The sequence below is a fragment of the Tachyglossus aculeatus genome, chromosome X1 (assembly GCF_015852505.1).
Source record: "Tachyglossus aculeatus isolate mTacAcu1 chromosome X1, mTacAcu1.pri, whole genome shotgun sequence".
In the NCBI taxonomy this organism is placed as follows: domain Eukaryota; kingdom Metazoa; phylum Chordata; class Mammalia; order Monotremata; family Tachyglossidae; genus Tachyglossus; species Tachyglossus aculeatus.
The window spans coordinates 90179376-90199603 of NC_052101.1; the positions used below are offsets into that span (position 1 = coordinate 90179376).

Consider the following 20228-nt stretch of genomic DNA (forward strand, 5'->3'; position numbering starts at 1 on the left):
GAAGGGGGGGAGACAGACAACAAAAGTAAACGGGCATCAATAGCATCAGCATAAATAGAATTATAGATATATACACATCATTAATAAAATAGAACAATAAGTACCTATATACACAAGTGCTGTGGGGCAGAAAGGGGGGTAGAGCAGAGGGAGCGAGTCGTGGCGATGGGGAGGAGGAACAGAGGAAAAGGGGCTGAGTCCGGGATTTCCCAGGAGTTTGCCTCCATCCTCCACCCAGAAGAAGTGGGCAAAGGGAATGAGAGACTAAGCTCGTTGTGGGCAGGGAACATATCTGTTTATTGTTGTATTGTACTCTCCTGAGCGCTTAGTGCAGCGCTCTGCACACAGTAAGCGCTCAATAAATACGATGGAATTGAATTGAGGGGACTCCCATAATAGTAATAATAATGGTACCTGCTAAGCGTTTACTATGTGCCAAGCACTGTAAATGCAAGTTAATCAGGTTGGACTCGGTCCCTCTCCCACATGGGGCTCACATTCTTAATCCCCATTTTGCAGATGAGGTAACTGAGGTCCAGAGAAGTTAAATGTCTTGCCCAAGGTCACACAGCAGACATTAGATTGATTAGAACCCAGATCCTTAATAATAATGATGGCATTTGTTAAGCACTGTTCTAAGCACTGAGTAGATACAAGGTAATCAGGTTGTCCTACGTGAGGCTCGCAGTTTTAATCCCCATTTGGCAGATGAGGTCACTGAGGCACAGAGAAGTTAAGTGGTTTGCCCAAGGTCACGGAACAGGCAAGTGGCGGAGCCGAGATTAGAACCCACGTCCTTCTGACCCCCCAGGCCCGGGCTCTAATCGCCAAGCCACACTTGAGGGAGGGTGACAGAAGAGCCAGAGCAAGATTATCAGTACATTTTTCCGTATAAAGTCGTAATGGCATTTAGTGCTTACCTGCTGAACTGCAATACGCGGTTGGGAAATGGTACAAACGCGGAGGTAAACGTGAAACATTTTTAGAAGTAATCAGAATAAATAATTGGATGTACAGTTGAATATGCGTGTACACAAGTGCTGAAGGTGGATATAAAATAGGTGACTGCTTGGGATGGCTGTTGGGGGTCAATATGACTCAAGATGTTGGGACTAAATCAAAAAAGTCTCACTGGGGACAGATTTTTAGAATCAATCGAACAATGGTATTTATTGAACGTTTATTGTGTGCAGGGCACTGTACTAAGCACTTGGGAGAACACAATACAGCAGAGTCGGTAGATGTGTTCCCTGCCCGCTGCTGAATGTCAAATGCTTAAGGAGTGCAGAGCCAAGTGTATGAGTGGTACAGAGGGATGGACGGGTAGGAAAAAATGAGGGTGTTTTGTTTTTTAAATGGTGTCTGTTAAGCGCTTACTATGTTCCAGGCACTGTACTGAGCACTGAGGTAGATACAAATTAATTGGGTTGGACACAGCCATAGTCCCACATAGGGCTGACAGTCTCAATCCCCATTTAACCAATGAGGTAACTGAGGCACAGAGAAGTGACTTGTCCGAAGTCAAGGATGGCTTCTTGGAGGAGGTGTGATTTTAGTATAGCTTTAAACAGGCGTCCAAAGTGAGGAGAGCCTAGGCGTGGTGATTAGGGGTGAGGGGAGGAAGCTCCAGGTAGGGTGGGACAAGGGGTCCTTCCCTGACTCCTTTCTGTTTTCATTGAGTCAGTCATTTACTGAGCACTTACTGTGTGCAGAGTACACAGTAAAGCATAATTGGAAAGTATAATTCAGCAATAGAGACAATCCCTGCCCACAACGGGCTTACAGTCTGGAGGGGGGAGACAGATGTCGAAACAAGTAAACAGGCATCAAGATCAATAAATAGAATTATAGATATATACATAAGTGCCGTGGGGTGGGGAGGTGGGGGGGAGAACAAAGGGAGCGAGTCGAGGTGATGTGGAAGGGGGAGCAGAGGAAGGAGGGGGCTTAGTCTGGGAAGGCCTCTTGGAGGAGGTGTGCCTTCAGTAAGGCTTTGAAGGAGGGGAAGAGTGATTGTTTGGCAGACCTGAGGAGGGAGGGCGTTCCAGGCCAGAGGTAGGATGTGGGCCAGGGGTCGGCGGCAGGACAGGCAAGATCGAGGCACAGTGAGGAGGTGAGTGGCAGAGGAGCGGAGGGTGCGGGCTGGGCTGGAGAAGGAGAGAAGGGAGGGGAGGTAGGAGGGGGCGAGGTGATGGACAGCCTTGAAGCCCAGGGTGAGGAGTTTCTGCCTGATGCGCAGATTGATTGGTAGCCACTGGAGATTTTTGAGGAGGGGAGTAACATGCCCAGAGCGTTTCTGGACAAAGACAATCCGGGCAGCAGCATGAAGTCTGGATTGAAGTGGGGAGAGACACGAGGATGGGAGATCAGAGAGAAGGCTGCTGCAGTAGTCCAGACGGGATAGGATGAGAGCTTGAACGAGCAGGGTAGCGGTTTGGATGGAGAGGAAAGGGCGGATCTTGGCAATGTTGCGGAGCTGAAACCGGCAGGTTTTGGTGACGGCTTGGATGTGAGGGGTGAATGAGAGAGCGGAGTCGAGGATGACACCAAGGTTGCGGGCTTGTGAGACGGGAAGGATGGTAGTGCCGTCAACAGAGATGGGAAAGTCAGGGAGAGGGCAGGGTTTAGGAGGGAACACAAGGAGTTCAGTCTTGGACATGTTGAGTTTTAGGTGGCGGGCAGACATCCAGATGGAGATGTCCTGAAGGCAGGAGGAGATGCGAGCCTGGAGAGAGGGGGAGAGAGCAGGGGCAGAGATGGAGATCTGGGTGTCATCAGCATAGAGATGATAGTTGAAGCCGTGGGAGCGAATGAGGTCACCAAGGGAGTGCGTGTAGATCGAGAACAGAAGGGGACCAAGCACTGAACCTTGGGGAACCCCCACAGTAAGGGGATGGGAGGGGGAGGAGGAGCCTGCAAAAGAGACTGAGAATGAACGACCGGAGAGATGAGGAGAACCAGGAGAGGACGGAGTCTGTGAAGCCAAGGTCAGATAGCGTGTTGAGGAGAAGGGGGTGGTCCACAGTGTCGAAGGCAGCTGAGAGGTCGAGGAGGATTAGGACAGAGTATGAGCCATTGGATTTGGCAAGCAGGAGGTCATTGGTGACCTTTAAGAGGGCAGTTTCCGTGGAATGTAGGGGACGGAAGCCAGACTGGAGCGGGTCGAGGAGAGAGTTGTTGAGGAATTCGAGGCAGCGCGTGTAGACGACTCGTTCAAGGAGTTTGGAAAGGAATGGTAGGAGGGATATGGGGCGATAACTAGAAGGTGAGGTGGGGTCAAGAGAGGGCTTTTTTAGGATGGGAGAGACATGGGCATGTTTGAAGGCAGAGGGGAAGGAACCAGTGGAGAGTGAGCGGTTGAAGATGGAAGTTAAGGAGGGGAGAAGGGATGGAGCGAGAGATTTCATGAGATGAGAGGGAATGGGATCAGAAGCACAGCTGGATGGATTAGCACTTGAGAGGAGTGGGGAGAGCTCCTCTGAGGATACTGCTGGGAAGGATGGGAGAGTAGCAGAGAGTGTTGAGAGCCGGGGGGTTGGAGGAGGGGGGGGAGTGACTTTGGGGAGGTCGGACCTGATGGATTTAATTTTGTTAATGAAGTAGGAGGCCAGATCGTTGGGGGTGAGGGAAGGAGGAGGGGGAGGAACCGGGGGCCTGAGAAGGGAGTTGAATGTATGGAAGAGCTGGCGGGGGTGATGGGCATGGGTGTCAATAAGGGAGGAGAAATAGTTTTGTCTGGCAGAGGAGAGGGCCGAGTTAAGGCAGGAAAGGATAAACTTGACGTGAACGAGGTTGGCATGGTGTTTAGACTTTCGCCAGCAGCTTTCGGCAGCTCGAGCATAAGAGCGAAGGAGGCGGACAGTGGCAGTGATCCAGGGCTGTGGTACGAGAGCGGCGAAGGGAAAGGGGAGCGAGTGAGTCTAGCTGAGTAGAAAGGGTAGAGTTGAGAGCAGTAATCTGATCATCAAGACTGGGTAGAGAGGAGAGGGAGGCGAGGCGAGGTGGGGTGTGAGGCGCTCAGAAAGATGGATGGGGTCAAGAGAGCGGAGATCTCTGTGAGGGGGTAATATGGATTTACAGGGGAAAGGAGTGTGAGTGAGGAGGCAGGTGAGAAGATTATGATCAGAGAGAGGGATTTCAGAGTTGGTGAGGGTGGACACAGTGCAGCGGTAGGAGATGATGAGGTCGAGAGTATGACCAAGTTGGTGAGTGGGTGAGGTGGGGTGGAGGAAGAGGTTGGCAGCGTCGAGGAGAGATAGAAGGTGGGCGGCAGAGGAGTCATCAGGGATATCCATGTGGATGCTGAAGTCTCCAAGGATCAGAGTGGGCATGGAGAAAGAGAGAAGGAAGGTGAGGAAGGGGTCAAAGTCGTTAAAGAAGTTGGAAGTGGGGCTGGGAAGGTGGTAGATGATGGCTACAAGAATCTGGAGGGGGTGGTAGTGGCGAATAATGTGGGCTTCAAAGGAAGGGAAGGAAAGGGAAGGGGGAGGAGGGATAGTGCGAAAGTGACATTGGGGGGCGAGAAGGAAACCGACACCTCCTCCTTTTCCGGTGAGTCTGGGGGAGTGGGAGAAGAAGAGGCCTCCACTGGAGAGAGCAGCAGAAGAGACCGTGTCATCCGGAGACAACCATGTTTCAGTTAGGGCGAGGAGGAGTAGAGAGCTGGAAAGGAATAGGTCCAGGATGAAAGGGATCTTATAACTGAGCAGGGGTTCCAGAGGCCACACTTGGCAGCAGCTGTCGAGGGAGGGGAGGGAGGGGGAAGGGTGCGAGGGGTGGGGAGGGTTTGGATTGGGATCAGTTGGTGGGGGCCTAGGAGGGGAGAGTGGGAAGAGGGGTGGCGATGGGAAAGGAGAACTGGGATGGGGTGGGGGCGGGGAGAAGGGGAGGGAGGGGGCCGGGAGGGAGGAGTGGAGGACTGGCGCTGGTACAGAGGGATCCTTGGTAGGGGGTGAGGGGGAGTGGTCTTGGTGGGGGAGAGGGAGGGATAAAGCTGGGTGGGAGAGGGGAAGGGGAAGGTGAGGAATGGGAATGGCAGTTGGGAGCAAGGGAATTGAAAGTTCATGGTGAGGTCAGCAGGGAGGTGGCAGCACAGCGGGAGGTTAACAATTGAGATGCAGAAGCAATAAAACAGTAGCAATGATATAAGTAGGCGATGGCATCACAGGGTGTAGTTAAACAATCAATATGCTATGGCAATAATAAAATTGACAGATAATGATGTCACAGAGAGCAGATACAAACCATTATGTGCTGGAGTAGGGTGGGCCTGTTAAGGGGGGTCAGGGAGCAGAGATACCTGGGGAGAGAAGCCAACAGCCAACTAGCAAGGGAGGGCTGAGGAGGTTCGAATGAGGTTGCCGTTAATGGAACTTGGTGCTCTCAAGGGCCTTTTTTTTGGGGGGGGGGGGGGAAGAGTCAGTCAGGACCGGACCAGGAAGTGGGGGGAATGGGGGGGCACTGTAAGGAAGGTCGCTTAAGTCGCTTCCAATTTGTACTTCCCAAGCACTTAGTACAGTGCTCTGCACATAGTAAGCGCTCAATAAATATGATTGATTGATTAAGTGTGGGGGGTGGAAGCAGGGGGCGTCTATGGCGGTGCTCAGAGGAGAGGAGCCGCAAGGCCGCACGGTGTGATGGCGGGCGGGTGGGCCTCTCGGGAACGGAGTCCCGGGCGTCTATGGTGGTGTTCTGAGGAGAGGATCCCTCCGGGAGCAGCAAGGCCGTGCGGTGTGATGGCGGGCGGGCCTCTTGGGAATGGAGTCCCGGGCGTCTATGGCGGGCCTCTCTGGCGCTCTGAGGAGAGGATCCTGCCGGGAGCAGCGGGGGCCACGCGGTGTGATGGCAGTTGGGCCTCTCGGGAACGGAGTCCCGGGCGTCTATGGGGGCTCTTTGAGGAGACGAGCCTTCCGGGAGCAGCGGGGGCCACGCGGTGTGATGGCGGGCGGGCCTCTAGGGAATGGAGTCCCGGGCATCTATGGTGGCGCGCGCTGAGGAGAGGATCCTTCGAGGAGCAGCAAGGCCGCTCGGTGTAATGGTGGGCGGGTGGGCGGGCCTCTCGGGAACAGAGTCCCGGGCGTCTGGGGCGGCGCTCTGAGGAGAGGATCTTTCCGGGAGCAGCAAGGCCGTGCGGTGTGATGGTGGGCGGGCGGGCGGGCCTCTCGGGAACGGAGTCCCGGGCGTCTATGGCGGCATGCTCTGAGGAGAGGATCCTTCCGGGAGCAGCGGGGGCCCCGCGGTGTGATGGCGGGCGGGCAGGTCTCTCAGGAACGGAGTCCCGGGCGTCAGTGGCGGCATGCTCTGAGGAGAGGATCCTTCCGGGAGCAGCAAGGCCACACAGTGTGATGGCGGGCGGGCGGGCCTCTTGGGAACGGAGTCCCGGGCGTCTATGGCGGCGCTCTGAGGAGAGGAGCCTTCCGGGAGCAGCGGGGGCCTCACAGTGTGATGGCGGGCAGGAGGGCGGGCCTCTCGGGAACTCATCTTGCCATTGAGGACACTGAGGCACAGAGAAGTTAAGTGACTTGCCCAAGGTCACACAGCAGGTGGGTGGCAGAGCTGGGATTACAATCCAGGTCCTCTGGCTCCTAGGCTTACCCTTTATCCACTGGGCCACACTGCTTCTTGAAAGATTAGCTCAGTCCACAACTCTCCCTATCTTAGCTATCAGCTCACTTTACCTACCTATTCCCTAAGCGTGCATTCTTGATTCCTCCCAAGTTCACCATCTACACCGTACCTGGCTCTCAACTCCCAAAGCCCTCCTAAAACCCCACCTCCTTCAGGAAGCTTACTCCTAATAATTCATAACAATCCCAACAGCCATCTTGAGTGCTCATAATTTATTTTGTTCCTGTCATTATGACTTAGGGACAGATTTTTTTCATTGAATTTTCATTTATGCGTTCGATTACTTCACCTGATATACTTGAACCTGCCTTGTCTTATGCTGTTGAGTCGCCTCCGACCCGTAGCAGCGCCATGGGCACGTCTCTCCCAGAACGCCCCACTTCCATCTGCAATCGTTCTGGTAGTGGATCCATAGAATTTGCTCGGTCAAAATGCGGCAGTGGTTTACCATTGCCTCCTTCCGCGCAGTCAAACTTGAGTCTCCGCCCTCAACTCTCTCCTGTGCCGCTGCTGCCCAGGACAGGTGAGTTTTGACTTGCAGCAGATCGCCTTCCACTCGCTAGCCACTGGCCAAGCTAGGAATGGAATGGGAAGGCCTCGGCTTGACTCTCCCTCCCGTAGCCGAGACTGGTAGAGGACTGGAAACTCTCCAGGTGCAGCCCTGAGAGGGGAATACTCGAACTGCTTCCTGTTATAGCCTCCTCTGCACACTATTTGTGAATAGTTTTTGTGTTTCTGTCTCCCACTTTCGATGGTGAGCCCCTTGAGAGCAGGGAACTCGTTTCTATGGTACTTACGACAGCCATTTGTCCGTTCTACTTTCACAGCATCTCTAGGATCTGCCCTTTCCTCTCGTGGTGCAGTGGATAGAGCGTGAGCCTGGGAATCAGAAGGTCATGGGTTCTAATTCCGGCTCTGCCACTTGTCTGCTGTTTGACCTTCACTTCTCTGTACCTCGGTTACCTCATCTGTAAAATAGGGATTGAGACTGTGAGCCTCAGGTGGGACAGGGACTGTGCCCAACTCATTTTTCTTGTATCCATCTCGGTGCTCAGTACAGTGCCTGGCACATAGTAAGCACTTTCCAAATACCGGAAGCATTATTATTATTATCCAAACTGCTAGCACGTTAATCCAGGCACTTACCCTATCCCAAATTGACTACTGCATTGGCCTCCTTGCTGGCCTCCCTGCCTCATCTCTCTCCTCTCCAGTCCATACTTCACCCGGCCGCCCGGATCATTTTTCTGAAAAAAGTTTTAGTCCTCATCTCCTCACACCTCAGAAACCTCCGGGGGTTTATCCATCCACCTCCACATCAAACAAACTTTACCATCAGCTTTAAGGCACTCAAATCAGCTTGCCCCCTAATTCCTACGTCAGTCCAGCCCGCGCACTTTGCTCCTCTAAAGCCAACCTACTCACTGTGCCTCGATCTCATCCATCTTGCTGTCAACGCTTTGTCCACGTCTCCTCCTGGCCTAGAACTCCCTTCCCCTTCATATCCAACAAACCACTTCTCTCCCTAGAGAGTGTAGGGGGGAAAGGGCAGAGTTTGGGAAGACCTCTTGGAGGAGATGTGATTTTAATAAGGCTCTGAAGGTGGGGAGAGTGATGGATATGAAAGGAGAGGGAGTTCCAAATCTTATCTCCTCCAAGAAGCCTTCCCTGACTAACCTCTCATTTTCCCCACCCTATTTGTCCTTGTTTCCGCATCATCTGGGTACCCCTTAAGCACTTTGATGTGCACTTCAGCCCCACAACACTTATGTACATATCCTTATATCCTGCCATTTTCCCTCTCTGTATATCATTTTAATGTCTGTCTCCCCCTCTGGACTGTAAGCTCCTTAAGGGCAGGGAACGTGTCTATAAGCTATCGTATTGTACTCTCCCAAGAGTTGAGTCCGGTGCTCTGCACACAGAAAGCGCTCAATAATACCAGATAGATTAAATGGTTGATTTTTAACAGACAGTCCCGTTTTCAGTTCCATTATGGAACGGGTAGCTTTTCTGGCCATTTTCAGCCTTGAGCCTCCATCTGCCACAGCTTCCGCCCCGGATTTCCATGGTTCCCAAGTAGCCCTGAGTCCCTACAGACCTGGGAAGGGAATGCAATGGTTCTGGAGCGAGTGGAGGGGCCAGAGTTCCCCAACAGAGAAAGACCCTAGCATTCACCAAACTCGGGATTATCCCCTTTACTCAGCAGCCTTCTTTTCCTACTCACCCTTGCGAAGGCCTCCATCCCAGCCAAACAAGCGTAAGGACACTATATTTTTGTCACCCAATGCAAGATAGAGGCGGGGCCTGAAAGACTGGGGAAACAAAGGGATAAAGTGACAGGTGGAAAGGGGGAGAAAGGGAAAAGACATGCCTTTCACCGTCGGCAACTGGGTGGAAGTGGGGGATAAAAAGAGGGGTGCTTGGAGGTAGTGGCCACCCCAGATGAACTGGCCCTTCTTAAGCTGCTCGTCGAAATTTCTGGATTGTCCAGAAACATCATTTTGGCCATACCGGTAGTCGGCCAGGCAGTCGATCGTATTTATTGAGCACTTGCCTCGTGCAGAGCACTGAACTAAGTGCTTGGGAGAGTACAATAGAACAATAAACAGACACATTCCCTGCCCACAACGAGCTTACAGTCTAGAGGAATGGCCCAAGTTGGATTAGTTCAGCTGTGACAGTGAGCCAGGTAATGGCCTAGGTTGACTCAATTTAGTGATGGCAGCAATAATTGCTGCTGCCACCTAAGAGGAGGAAGAGGAGATGGAGGCCGGACGGCCTCTCCTCCATTCGTCGTCCTACCTGCTATCAGGTTGCTGCCGCCAAAGTGGAACTGAGGCCTTTCAGGTTACGGGACAAAAGCATGACCTTCTTGCCTAATAGGGGGTCTTTATTCCCCAGCTCTCCTGTCTCCAACTTTTCCCCTTCCTCTTCAAAACCTTACTAAAAAAAAAATATCCTTCATGAGGTATTTTATAATGGCATTTGTTAAGCACTTCCTATGTGCCCAGGCTCTATACTAGGCACTGAGGTAGATAATGATAATTATATTTGTTAAGCGCTTACTATGTGCCAGGCACCGTCCTAAGCACTGGGGTGGATTAGAGCCAATAGAGTTGGACACACTCCCTGTCCCACTTGGGGCTGACAGTCTCGATCCCCATTTTCCAGATGAGGTAACTAAGGCTCAGAGAAGTGAAGTGACTGGCCCAAGGTCCCACAGCAGACAAGTGGCAAAGCTGGATTAGAACCCATGACCTTCTGACTCACAGGCCTGTGCTTTAGCCACTACACCATGCTGCTTCTCTAATAGACACAAGCTAATCAGGTTGGACACAGTCCATGTCCCACATGGGGCTCACAGTCTTAATCCCCATTTTACAGATGAGGGAATTGAGGTACAGAGAAGTTGTGACTTTCCCAAGGTAACATAGCAGACAAGTGGCAGAGCTGTGATTAGAACCCAGGCCATTCATCCATTCAATCGTATTTATTGAGCACTTACTGGATGCAGAGCACTGTACTAAGCACTTGGGAAGTACAAACTGGCAACAAATAGAGACGGTCCCTACCCAACAACGGGCTCACGGTCTAGAAGGTACCACTAATTGATCACCCAACTGTATTTATTGAGTGCTTAGCATGGGCACAACACTGTACTAAGTGCTTGGAAGACGTGATTCCTGCCCAAAAGGAATTTACAATCTATTGGGGGAGATAAGGATATTAAAATAAATTACCGGTAGGGAAAACCAGAGTGCTAAGGATGTGTACGTGAGCCCCGTAGGAGTAGGGTGAGTATTAAAAGTATTTAGGACCTGCAGAAGGGGGAATAGGGTTGAGAGGTGTCAGGGAAGGCTTCCTGGAGGAGGTAGCATTTTAGTAGTGCTTTGAAGGTGGGGAGAGTGGTGGTCTGTTGCATATGAAGGGGAAAGGAGCTACTGGCAATAGGGAGGACGTGGGCGAGAGGTCGGCAGTGAGATAGACTTAGACTTAGTGAGATAGAGTTATAGAAGCAGCGTGGCTCAGTGGATAGAGCCCGGGCTTTGGAGTCAGAGGTCACGGGTTCAAATCCCTGCTCCGCCAATTGTCAGCTGTGTGACTTTGGGCAAGTCACTTCACTTCTCTGGGCCTCAGTTACCTCATCTGGAAAATGGGGATGAAGACTGTGAGCCCCCCGTGAGACAACCTGATCAACTTGTAACCTCTCCAGTGCTTAGAACAGTGCTTTGCACATAGTAGGTGCTTAATAAATGCCATTATTATAGACGAGATCGAGGTAAAGGGTAAAGTAGGAGGGGGCAGGGTGATTGAGGGCTTTAAAGACGACGGTAAGAAGCTTCTGTTTGATGCAGCGATGGATGGGCAACCACTGGAGGTTGTTGAGGAGTGGGGGGGACTTGCATTCATTCATCCAATCGTATTTATTGAGCGCTTACCCTATGCAGAGACTGTACTAAGCGCTTGGAAAGTACAATTCAGCAACAGAGAGACAATCCCTGTCCCCACCAGGCTTACATTCTAGAACAGAACCACATTTTGGAAAAATGATGGCCGGCACGCAGATTTTGACCAAATTTATAAGGAAAAAAAAGGTTCATGTGGAACACCCTGCTTCCGACAGATGACGGAATTTCCGTAATCCTGCTACTGATGCCTGATGAAGGAAATATCCTTGCTCGCCAGAAGTTCACAGTGGTTCAAGGAACACGCGCGCTCCTGACAGCCCCAAAGACACATTCCCGTGGCTCAGTGGAAAGAGCCCGGGCTTTGGAGTCAGAGGTCAATCAATCAATCAATCGTATTTATTGAGTGCTTACTGTGTGCAGGGCACTGTACTAAGTGCTTGGGAAGTCCAAGTTGGCAACATATAGAGACGGTCCCTACCCAACAGTGGGCTCACAGTCTAGAAAGGGGAGACAGAGAACAAAACATATTAACAAAAAATAAATAGAATAGATATGTACAAGTAAAATAAAGAGTAATAAATATGTACAAACATATATACACAGGTGCGGCTCTGCCACTTGTCAGCTGTGTGACTTTGGGCAAGTCACTTCACTTCTCTGGGCCTCAGTTCCCTCATCTGTCTCCCTCTTCTAGCCTGTGAGCCCGCTGTTGGGTAGGGACTGTCTCTATGTGTTGCCGACTTGTACTTCCCAAGCGCTTAGTACAGTGCTCTGCACACAGTAAGCGCTCAATAAATGCGATTGAATGAATGAATGAATGAATCTGGAAAATGGGAATGAAGACTGTGACCCCCCAGTGGGACAACCCGATCACCTTGTATCTCCCCAGTGCTTGGAACAGTGCTTTGCACATAGTAAGCGCTTAACAAATACCATCGTTATTATTATTATTATTATTCCCCAAAAGGGTGAATGCAGAAGGAGAAGGAAAAGAAGATGGAGGGCTGAAGCCGTCAATAATAATAATTATTATTATTCCCAAAAAGGGTGAATGCAAAAGAAGGAAAAGAAGATGGAGGGCTGAAGCCGTCAATAATAATAATTATTATTATTCCCAAAAAGGGTGAATGCAAAAGGAGAAGGAAAAGAAGATGGAAGGCTAAAGCCGTCAATGATAATAATTATTATTATTCCCAAAAAGGGTGAATGCAAAAGGAGAAGGAAAAGAAGATGGAGGGCTGAAGCCGTCAATGATAATAATTATTATTATTCCCAAAAAGGGTGAATGCAAAAGGAGAAGGAAAAGAAGATGGAGGCCTGAAGCCGTCAATGATAATTATTATTATTATTCCCAAAAAGGGTGAATGCAAAAGGAGAAGGAAAAGAAGATGGAGGGCTGAAGCCGTCAATATTCAGCTCTCCTCAGGCGGGGAAGAGGACTGAGGGAGTTTCCGGCGTGGGTGGACTGCGCAGGCGCAGTGTGCGGCCGTAAGGCAGGTCAGCGGGGACTGGCGCATGCGCGGTGCGGCGATAGGGCGGGTCGGCGGGGGGGGAGGGGGCTCGGCGCAGGCGCAGTGCGTTGGGCGAGTGGCTGAGGGGGCTCGGCGCAGGCGCAGTCGAGCGGGTGGGGGGCCATGGCGGGGCAGGAGGACCCGGTGCAGCGGGAGATCCACCAAGACTGGGCGAACCGCGAGTACATCGAGGTGATCACCAGCAGTATCAAGAAGATCGCGGACTTCCTCAATTCGTTCGGTTAGCGAGCACCGACGGGGCACGGCGGGGGGGGTCGAGCCCGGCCGAACCGGAGGCCGCCCAAAAAAGCCCGTGTGGGGGCGAGTCGCGCCCCTGCCTTTCCCCCCTCCCGTCCCCGTCCTGTCTCCTCGGCTTCATTCTTAATACTAATAATAATAATAATGGCAATTGTTAAGCGCTTACTATGTGCAGAGCACTGTTCTAAGCGCTGGGGGGGGATACAAGGTGATGAGGTTGTCCCACGGGGGGGGCTCCCAGTCATCATCCCCATTTTACAGATGAGGTCACTGAGGCTCGGAGAAGTTAAGTGACTTGCCCAGGGTCACACAGCAGACATGTGGCGGAGCCGGGATTGTCTCCCCACTCCCTTTCTCCACTGGTCCATGTCTAATCGATCAATCGTATTTATTGAGCGCTTACTATGTGCAGAGCACTGTACTAAGCGCTTGGGAAGCACAAATTGGCAACATATAGAGACAGTCCCTACCCAACAGTGGGCTCACAGTCTAAAACTAACGTGTCTACTAACTTGTTCTCTCCCAAGCGCATAGTACAGTGCTCTGCACACAGTAAGCGCTCAATAAATACGATTGATCGATTGATTGATTGGTCTCCGGCTCTGTTCAGTCCCGGGCCCGGCTCCTCGCCCTCCGAGATCTATTACCCTTCTCTTTGCCCTCTCCTCCCCGGCCCGCTTTGCTGCCTGTTCTGCATCTGCATTCTGAGAGCTCACCTCCTCCAGGAGGCCTTCCCAGACTGAGCCCCTTCCTTCCTCTCCCCCTCGTGCCGCTCTCCATCCCCCCCATCTTACCTCCTTCCCTTCCCCACAGCACCTTTATATATGTTTGTACATATTTGTTACTCTATTTTACTTGTACATATCTATTCTATTTATTTTATTTTGTTAGTCTGTTTGGTTTTGTTCTGTGTCTCCCCCTTTTAGACTGTGAGCCCACTGTTGGGTAGGGACCGTCTCTATATGTTGCCAACTTTTACTTCCCAAGCGCTTAGTACAGTGATCTGCACACAGTAAGCGCTCAATAAATGCGATTGATGATGATGATGTTGATATTTACTTCGGTAAGGAGAGGCAGAGGGTGTAAACACCGGCCCAGAACAGCATTTACGGGAACGTGGTATTTGGGTGAGCTGGCAGGGGGGAGTTGGATGGGCCTGTTAGGAATGCAGCATCCTGACTTCCCATTAATGGCGAATTTAGGGATTTCAAATACCCACTCGGGTAGGCAGCCATCATTTAGTACAACACGCCTAAGGAATTGAGGCCTCTTATCTCTATGACCACCCGAAGGACTTCCTCAGCAGGGCTGGGTTAGAAATCATCTCTGGCTTGTAACATCTATCTTTTTTCTTAATATCTCTAGAGAAGGAGGTTGCACTGGGTCCCCTGGACTGTCCAGGAGAGCTGAAACCAGTGAGGTTCCCCAGATTAGACTGTAAACTTGTCGTGGGTGAGGAACATGTCTGCTAACTCGGCCTCTCCTGAGCGAGGAACATGTCTACTAACTCAGTTGTACTCTCCTGAGCGCCTAGTACAGTGCTCAGTGAATACCGTTGGTCGACTGAATGATTAGTTTTGTTAATAATAATAATGATGACGTTTGTTAAGCGCTTACTATGTGCACTGTTCTAAGTGCCGGGGAGGTTACAAGGTGATCAGGTTGTCCCACGGGGGGCTCACAGTCTTAATCCCCATTTTGCAGGTGAGGTAACTGAGGCCCAGTGAAGTAACTTGCCCAAAGTCACACACTTGACAATTGGCAGAGCTGGGATTTGAACCCATGACCTCTGACTCTAAAGCCCGGGCTCCTTCCACTGAGCCATACTGATTCTCTGACTGTTCTTTGACTAATAAAAAGAGGACAGCAGAGTAGAGCTTCCACGCTGAGAACAAGTTAGGCTTATTATTCTATTTATTTATTTATTACTCTATTTATTATTACTCTATTTTACTTGTACATATCTATTCTATTTATTTTATTTTGTTAGTATGTTTGGTTTTGTTCTCTGTCTCCCCCTTTTAGACTGTGAGCCCACTGTTGGGTGGGGACTGTCTCTATATGTTGCCAACTTGTACTTCCCAAGCGCTCTGCACACAGTAAGTGCTCAATAAATACGATTGATTGATTGATTGATTTGAGGTGATAGAGATTCGCTCCTTTTGTTCGAGTCTTAAATTGGAGAGGGCAGTTAATGACCTCTAGCAGTTAACAGTTGCAAAACGACCCTCCCCAGGGAGTTTCAGGGCCACGTTTTAAAGGGAAGTAAAGATCATCCCCTCTTCCAGCAGACAGTGGTTAAAGTCCAATGTTTGAGCCCTGAGCATCCAGGCAGTCTATCGAGTGTGTTAGCTTAACTCATCCGGAATCGAAAACGGAGATCGAGAAGAGGTGGCTTTCCAAAATGTTGAAATGGTTCAGCACTTCAGCCGTCCATTCTGCTGACTGGATCTTCTCACAGGGCTTTAGAAGTGAGGCTCCCTTGTTTGAGCATTGATCGACTTCCAAGCCACATCCATTTGTCCTTGAATGAAATCTTCCTGCTTCATTACAGCCTGTTACGTAGACCCGAAGAGTCCGATGTTTAATTGAAGATTTCAGAAGAAGTTGGCGGAAATGAAGCCAAGTTCTGGCAATGTGAACCTTGTGTTCTTACATTGATACTCTCTTCGTCTTTGCTCATCCTGCAAACAGTTCTCCCGTAGTGGTTGTTTTCAGTAGAAGTTTTGGATAGAATACCATTGGGGAATTAGGGCACTGGATGCAGTGTCAAAAGAAACTTTAATAATTATGGTATTTGTTAAGCGGCTTACTAAGTGCCACGCACTGTTTTCAGCGCTGGGGTAGATGCAGAGTAATCAGGTTGTCCGACATGGGGCTAACAGTCTTAATCCCCATTTTCCAGATGAGATAACACAGGCCCAGAGAAGTTAAGTGGCTTTCCCAAGGTCACACAGCAGCCAAGTGGCGGAGCCGGGATTAGAACCCACGTCCTCTGACTCCCGAGCCCGAGCTCTTTCCACTGAGCCACGGCTGCTTCTCCAACTTTGGCACGTGTGCTATGGCATCGGTCAAGGAAAGCACAAGTTTTCCTTAATGTGTCTTCAAGAACGTATCCTAAATCCTAGAAAACTGACTCTACGTTCCATCTTGGAATGGAATTGCAAGGTTCATGGGAAAGAATTTAATAGTCACATATTTGTGCCGGGGAACTCCTTTGGATAGAGAAATATTAAGACCCATCTTTTCCCCTAAAGTCTTAAATTCATTACAGCTTTAGGTTGCGATGGGAATCAGCTCTATATTGAATCGATGGGAATGTTAGCTAGTGCGATACAGTTAGGCTTTGTAGTCTGTAGAAAGTGCCTTTGCTCATTTTAAGAGTTTAGAAAAGAAGGGTGAATTTATGAGGTTGAAAGTTTAATATGTACGGAATGAATGACTGCTGTGATTGACTACTTAGTCCTACAAGGAGCAGGAGGTGGGGTGAAGATGGTCATAAGGGACTACAACTAGGAGAATTTGGATTCCCTGACAAAAAGAAGCTTGAGTAAATCAGGGAGTGTATTATTATTATTTTTTTTTTGGTCTCATCACATCTGTATTCACAGTGGTTTGTGGTTTCTCCGGAGAAACGGCTACAAATCTTGTTGCCCTTATTATCAGCGGGGTTTTATTGAGCACGTACTGTGTGCAGAACACCATACCAGGCGCTTAGGAGAGTTCAAAGGGATTTGTAGACATGTTCATTCATTCAGTCGTATTTATTGAGCGCTTACTCTGAGCAGAGCACTATTAAGCGCTTGGAAAGTACAATTCAGCAACAGAGACAATCCCTACCTAACAACGGGCTCACAGTCTGGAAGGGGGAAGACAGACATCAAAACAAGTAAACAGGCATCAATATACCCCACAAGGAACTTTCAATCTAGAGAGTCTTGTGATGATGATGACGATGGTATTAAGTGCTTACTAGGTGTCAAACATTAGGGTAGATACAGGTTAATCAGGTCAGACACAGCCTCTGTCCAACACGGGGTTCAAGTTCTAAGTGTGCGTGTGTAGGCGGGAGACAGGCACTGATAACCCATTTTACAGATGAGGGAACTGAGGCACAGGGAAGTGAAATCAGTTGCCCGAGGTCACACAGCAGGTGACCAATGGAGCCGGGATTAGAACCCAAGTTCTCTGACTCCCGGGCCTGAGCTCTGTCCACTAAGCCATGATGCTCCTGCCCTGTTGAGGATGAGACATGAGTCTATTTTTTTGGTTGTCCTTTCGTCTGTATTCACAGCCACCCATGGCATTTCTGAACGTCTCAATTTGCATACTCTGCTATTTATATGCCTAGTTCTTCACTTATCCATTTTTCAGTGCTCCTGTAATAATAACCAGTTTCAAGTCCTACCTGAAAAATGCTTTTGTGTGTACCCGTAGGCTGTAGGGTAGGGTCCATGTCTTTTACTTCAACAGAACTCTCCCACAGACTTAGCACAGTGTTCGGCACCTAGTACGTGTTCGGTCAATACTATCGATCTAGGAGAGGCAGCAGTGCTCCTTGGTTCTGAGCTGGGTGTTAGAGCATGGTAAGGTGCCTATAGAGAAGCAGCGTGGCTCAGCGGAAAGAGCACGGGCTTTGGAGTCATAGGTCATGGGTTCAAATCCCGGCTCTGTCAGCTGTGTGACTTTGATCAAGTCACTTAACTTCTCTGGGCCTCAGTTACCTCATCTGGAAAATGGGGGTTAAGACTGTGAGCCCCATATGGGACAACCTGATCACCTTGTATCCTCCCCGGCGCTTAGAACAGTGCTTTGCACATTGTAAGCGCTTAATAAATGCCATTATTATTATTATTATGACATAATGCGGTGGCCGAGGGGATCTCATGCCTGACGATTCCAGTTCTGTCGACAGGGTTATCAGGGGGTGGCGGGGGGATTGAGAATGTCAGGAGGCAGTTGAAGGTCTGGAGTGGTTGATGATAGGAGAATTACTGTTGCTAAGCAGAAGAGAAGGCAGAGTTATAGCATATGATGATGAATATGAAGTGGCCTAAGTCGGCCTGGTGCCTGGATTTCTGCCAGAAGCGCTACGTGGCATGAGTGCGGGAGGGGAGGAAGCATATTGTAGAGGTGGTTCAGGACTTGGGGTTGGCGGTGGCGAGGTCAATGGAGGGAAAAGGGGGCATGAGGGAGTTGTTTGGCCCAGCGGGTGGAGTTGAGGGCGTGGGTTTGTGCATCAGGAGCAGGAAGGTTGGATCGGGAGACCAAATGGGATGTGTTGGCCTTAGGGGGAAATGGAAGGGGTCTAGCGATTGGACTTGTCTCTGTGGGGTCAGAGGATAGTTTTGCAGGGAGAGAAGCAGCGTGGCCTAGTGGAAAGAGCACAGGTCTGGAACACACGGGCGAAATGGCAGGTGTCCAGGGCTACGGTGCACATGCTCCTCAGCAACACAGCTTCTCATATCAGGTCTGAATGAGGCAACAGACTGGAGACAATTCTGCCATGATTATTGGACAGTTACTCTCTAGAGGCCTGGGGGAGGAGCTAGGAAGAGGGACAGCAGCTAAGAAAACAGAAGCAAAGAGAACAGGATAAAAGAAAACAGTGGGCAAGAATCGATCGTGGGGGAAGGAAAATGGATTGAAAAATGGGAGTATCAAGACTTCAAGCAAGTGAAGAGAGGCAGACATTGAGCACCCACTCCGTGCCTTGGTGGTGACCAAGGATAGGCTCAAAAGAGTGGTAGATGATGTCTGAGCAATCATCCTCCTCAGTGGCATTTATTGAGCGCTTACTGTGGGCAAAGCACTGTACTAAGAGCTTGGGAGAGAACAGTACGACAGAGTTGACAGACACGTTCCCTGCCCACATGCTCACCCGATTGCCAGTGGCCAGAAAGGTACACTACTGCATTTTCCAGGATAAAGTTTGCCAGAGAGTCTCTCAGAGACACTCTTGGATGCAGTCTCACAACCGACAGCATCGTCTTAGGGACTACTTGTTGGGAAGACGTCCCCGGGAGCATCCTTCCTCCACTGTCTCCCCTCTCCCTCCTCAAACTGCGACCACAGAGATCCCTGGGTGTCAGGCCAGGTCTTCTGTCGCACCTCCCCAACCCCTGGGGCTTTCTGTGAGAATTTTTCTGAATTTCCCTTGCCCTGGCCACTTCTGGTAGCAACCCCCTCCGACCCAGTCCACCGTGGGCCCCAGACCGGGTAGACTCGCTCCCGAAGGGCCTCCGCCCCGACTGGGGCTCCGGCTGGGCTGTCGATCCCTTCTTCCGGGCTGACGGGTCGGTTGCCGGGTCCTCGATGAGCCCCACTGACCTCGGCCCTCCTTGTCCCCTCTATCACCAGACATGTCCTGCCGCTCGAGGTTGGCCACGCTGAATGAGAAGCTGACGGCTCTGGAGCGGAGAATCGAGTACATCGAAGCGAGGGTGAGCGGGGCAGGGGAGAGGGCGCCAATTGGGCTGGGACACTGGAAAGTGCCCTAGGAGGAGGGAGAGGGCTTGGCAGCGAGCGCCGCATTGAGCGAGCGGAGTGGAGCGACCCTGCAGACTGATCCCGGTGTCCCTTTTCCTTTGGCAGGTGACCAAGGGTGAGACTCTGACCTAGATCAGTGCGCGAGGCCACTGCTGGGGGATCTCCTTGAAGAACACGGGCCCGTGTGGGAGAGGCACCAGCAGACTCCAACTCCTTCCTTACTCCTTGTAGAGCGAAAGGGCTTGTTCTTGCTTTTTTGTTTGGAAAAATGTGGCCTTTGGGCTCTGCCATTTGCAGCTGGGTGGTATGGAGTGGGGGAGGAGTCCAAGGGAAACTTCTGAAGAAAGCATCAGGCATTTCCTTTTTAACTGACTTTAAAAGGCCGATTTTTGTCAAAAGCAGCTGAGGAGCCTAAAGCCTTCCCAAGTCCATGCACTTTCCTCTTCCCCACTCCCCACCATCCCCTCCTCAGCCCCTCTCTTCAAGTCTCTGGTTTGTGACGGCTGAGCATCCTTTCAACTGAACCTTGCGTCTTTGTTTCCAGGACCATCCATGTCTCATGCTTAGTGTTAGTGGGGAGTGCAGGGCTCCATTTTGGGGTGCATGGGCTGGGGACCTGCCCTTGTCTGCAGGTCCCTGGCTGGGGTGAGGTAGCCACTGTGGAATGTTGCCAACCTGCCAGTTTCTTGTTTTTTGAGGTGAGGTGGGGCTGGGCCCCTGCTTGGTTTGAGGGGGCCCTTTTCCAAGTTTTCATTTCTCTTTGTCAAGTGGGGTGTCTCTACCTATCATGCTTCCACAATAAACTTCTCAACTTTATCCGACTGTTGTGATCATGGAGGAGCCAGGGCCACGGATGCTCCCGTGCCTTTTCCACAGTGGCCGTGAGGTGGGAATTTCCCGGCTGCTTGTCCTCCGCCTCGCCCTTGTTGCT

The 20228-nt window shown here is 50.7% G+C and overlaps 1 protein-coding gene and 1 non-coding gene across 2 annotated transcripts; one reads left to right on the forward strand and one right to left on the reverse strand.

Annotated features, from left to right (window-relative positions):
* Positions 1-7160: 7160 nt before the first annotated feature.
* Positions 7161-7298, reverse strand: LOC119920544. Its single transcript, XR_005448282.1, has one exon. It is a non-coding gene; the product is annotated as a small nucleolar RNA SNORA7 (small nucleolar RNA).
* A 5363-nt stretch (positions 7299-12661) lies between these two features.
* On the forward strand, positions 12662-20113 carry BRK1 (BRICK1 subunit of SCAR/WAVE actin nucleating complex). Its single transcript, XM_038772843.1, has 3 exons — positions 12662-12791; positions 19169-19251; positions 19403-20113. Exons 1-3 carry the CDS (start codon positions 12674-12676, stop codon positions 19427-19429), a joined length of 228 nt encoding a protein of 75 aa, XP_038628771.1. The 5' UTR covers positions 12662-12673; the 3' UTR covers positions 19430-20113.
* The last annotated feature ends 115 nt before the right edge of the window (positions 20114-20228 follow it).

Bases quoted from the DNA above. Each gene is read 5' to 3' on its own strand.
- BRK1 (XM_038772843.1), top strand. From the start codon at position 12,674: ATGGCGGGGCAGGAGGACCCGGTGCAGCGGGAGATCCACCAAGACTGG. The intron at 12,792-19,168 runs GTTAGCGAGCAC...CTCTATCACCAG, and splicing joins GGACTTCCTCAATTCGTTCG to ACATGTCCTGCCGCTCGAGG. The intron at 19,252-19,402 runs GTGAGCGGGGCA...TTCCTTTGGCAG, and splicing joins TCGAGTACATCGAAGCGAGG to GTGACCAAGGGTGAGACTCT.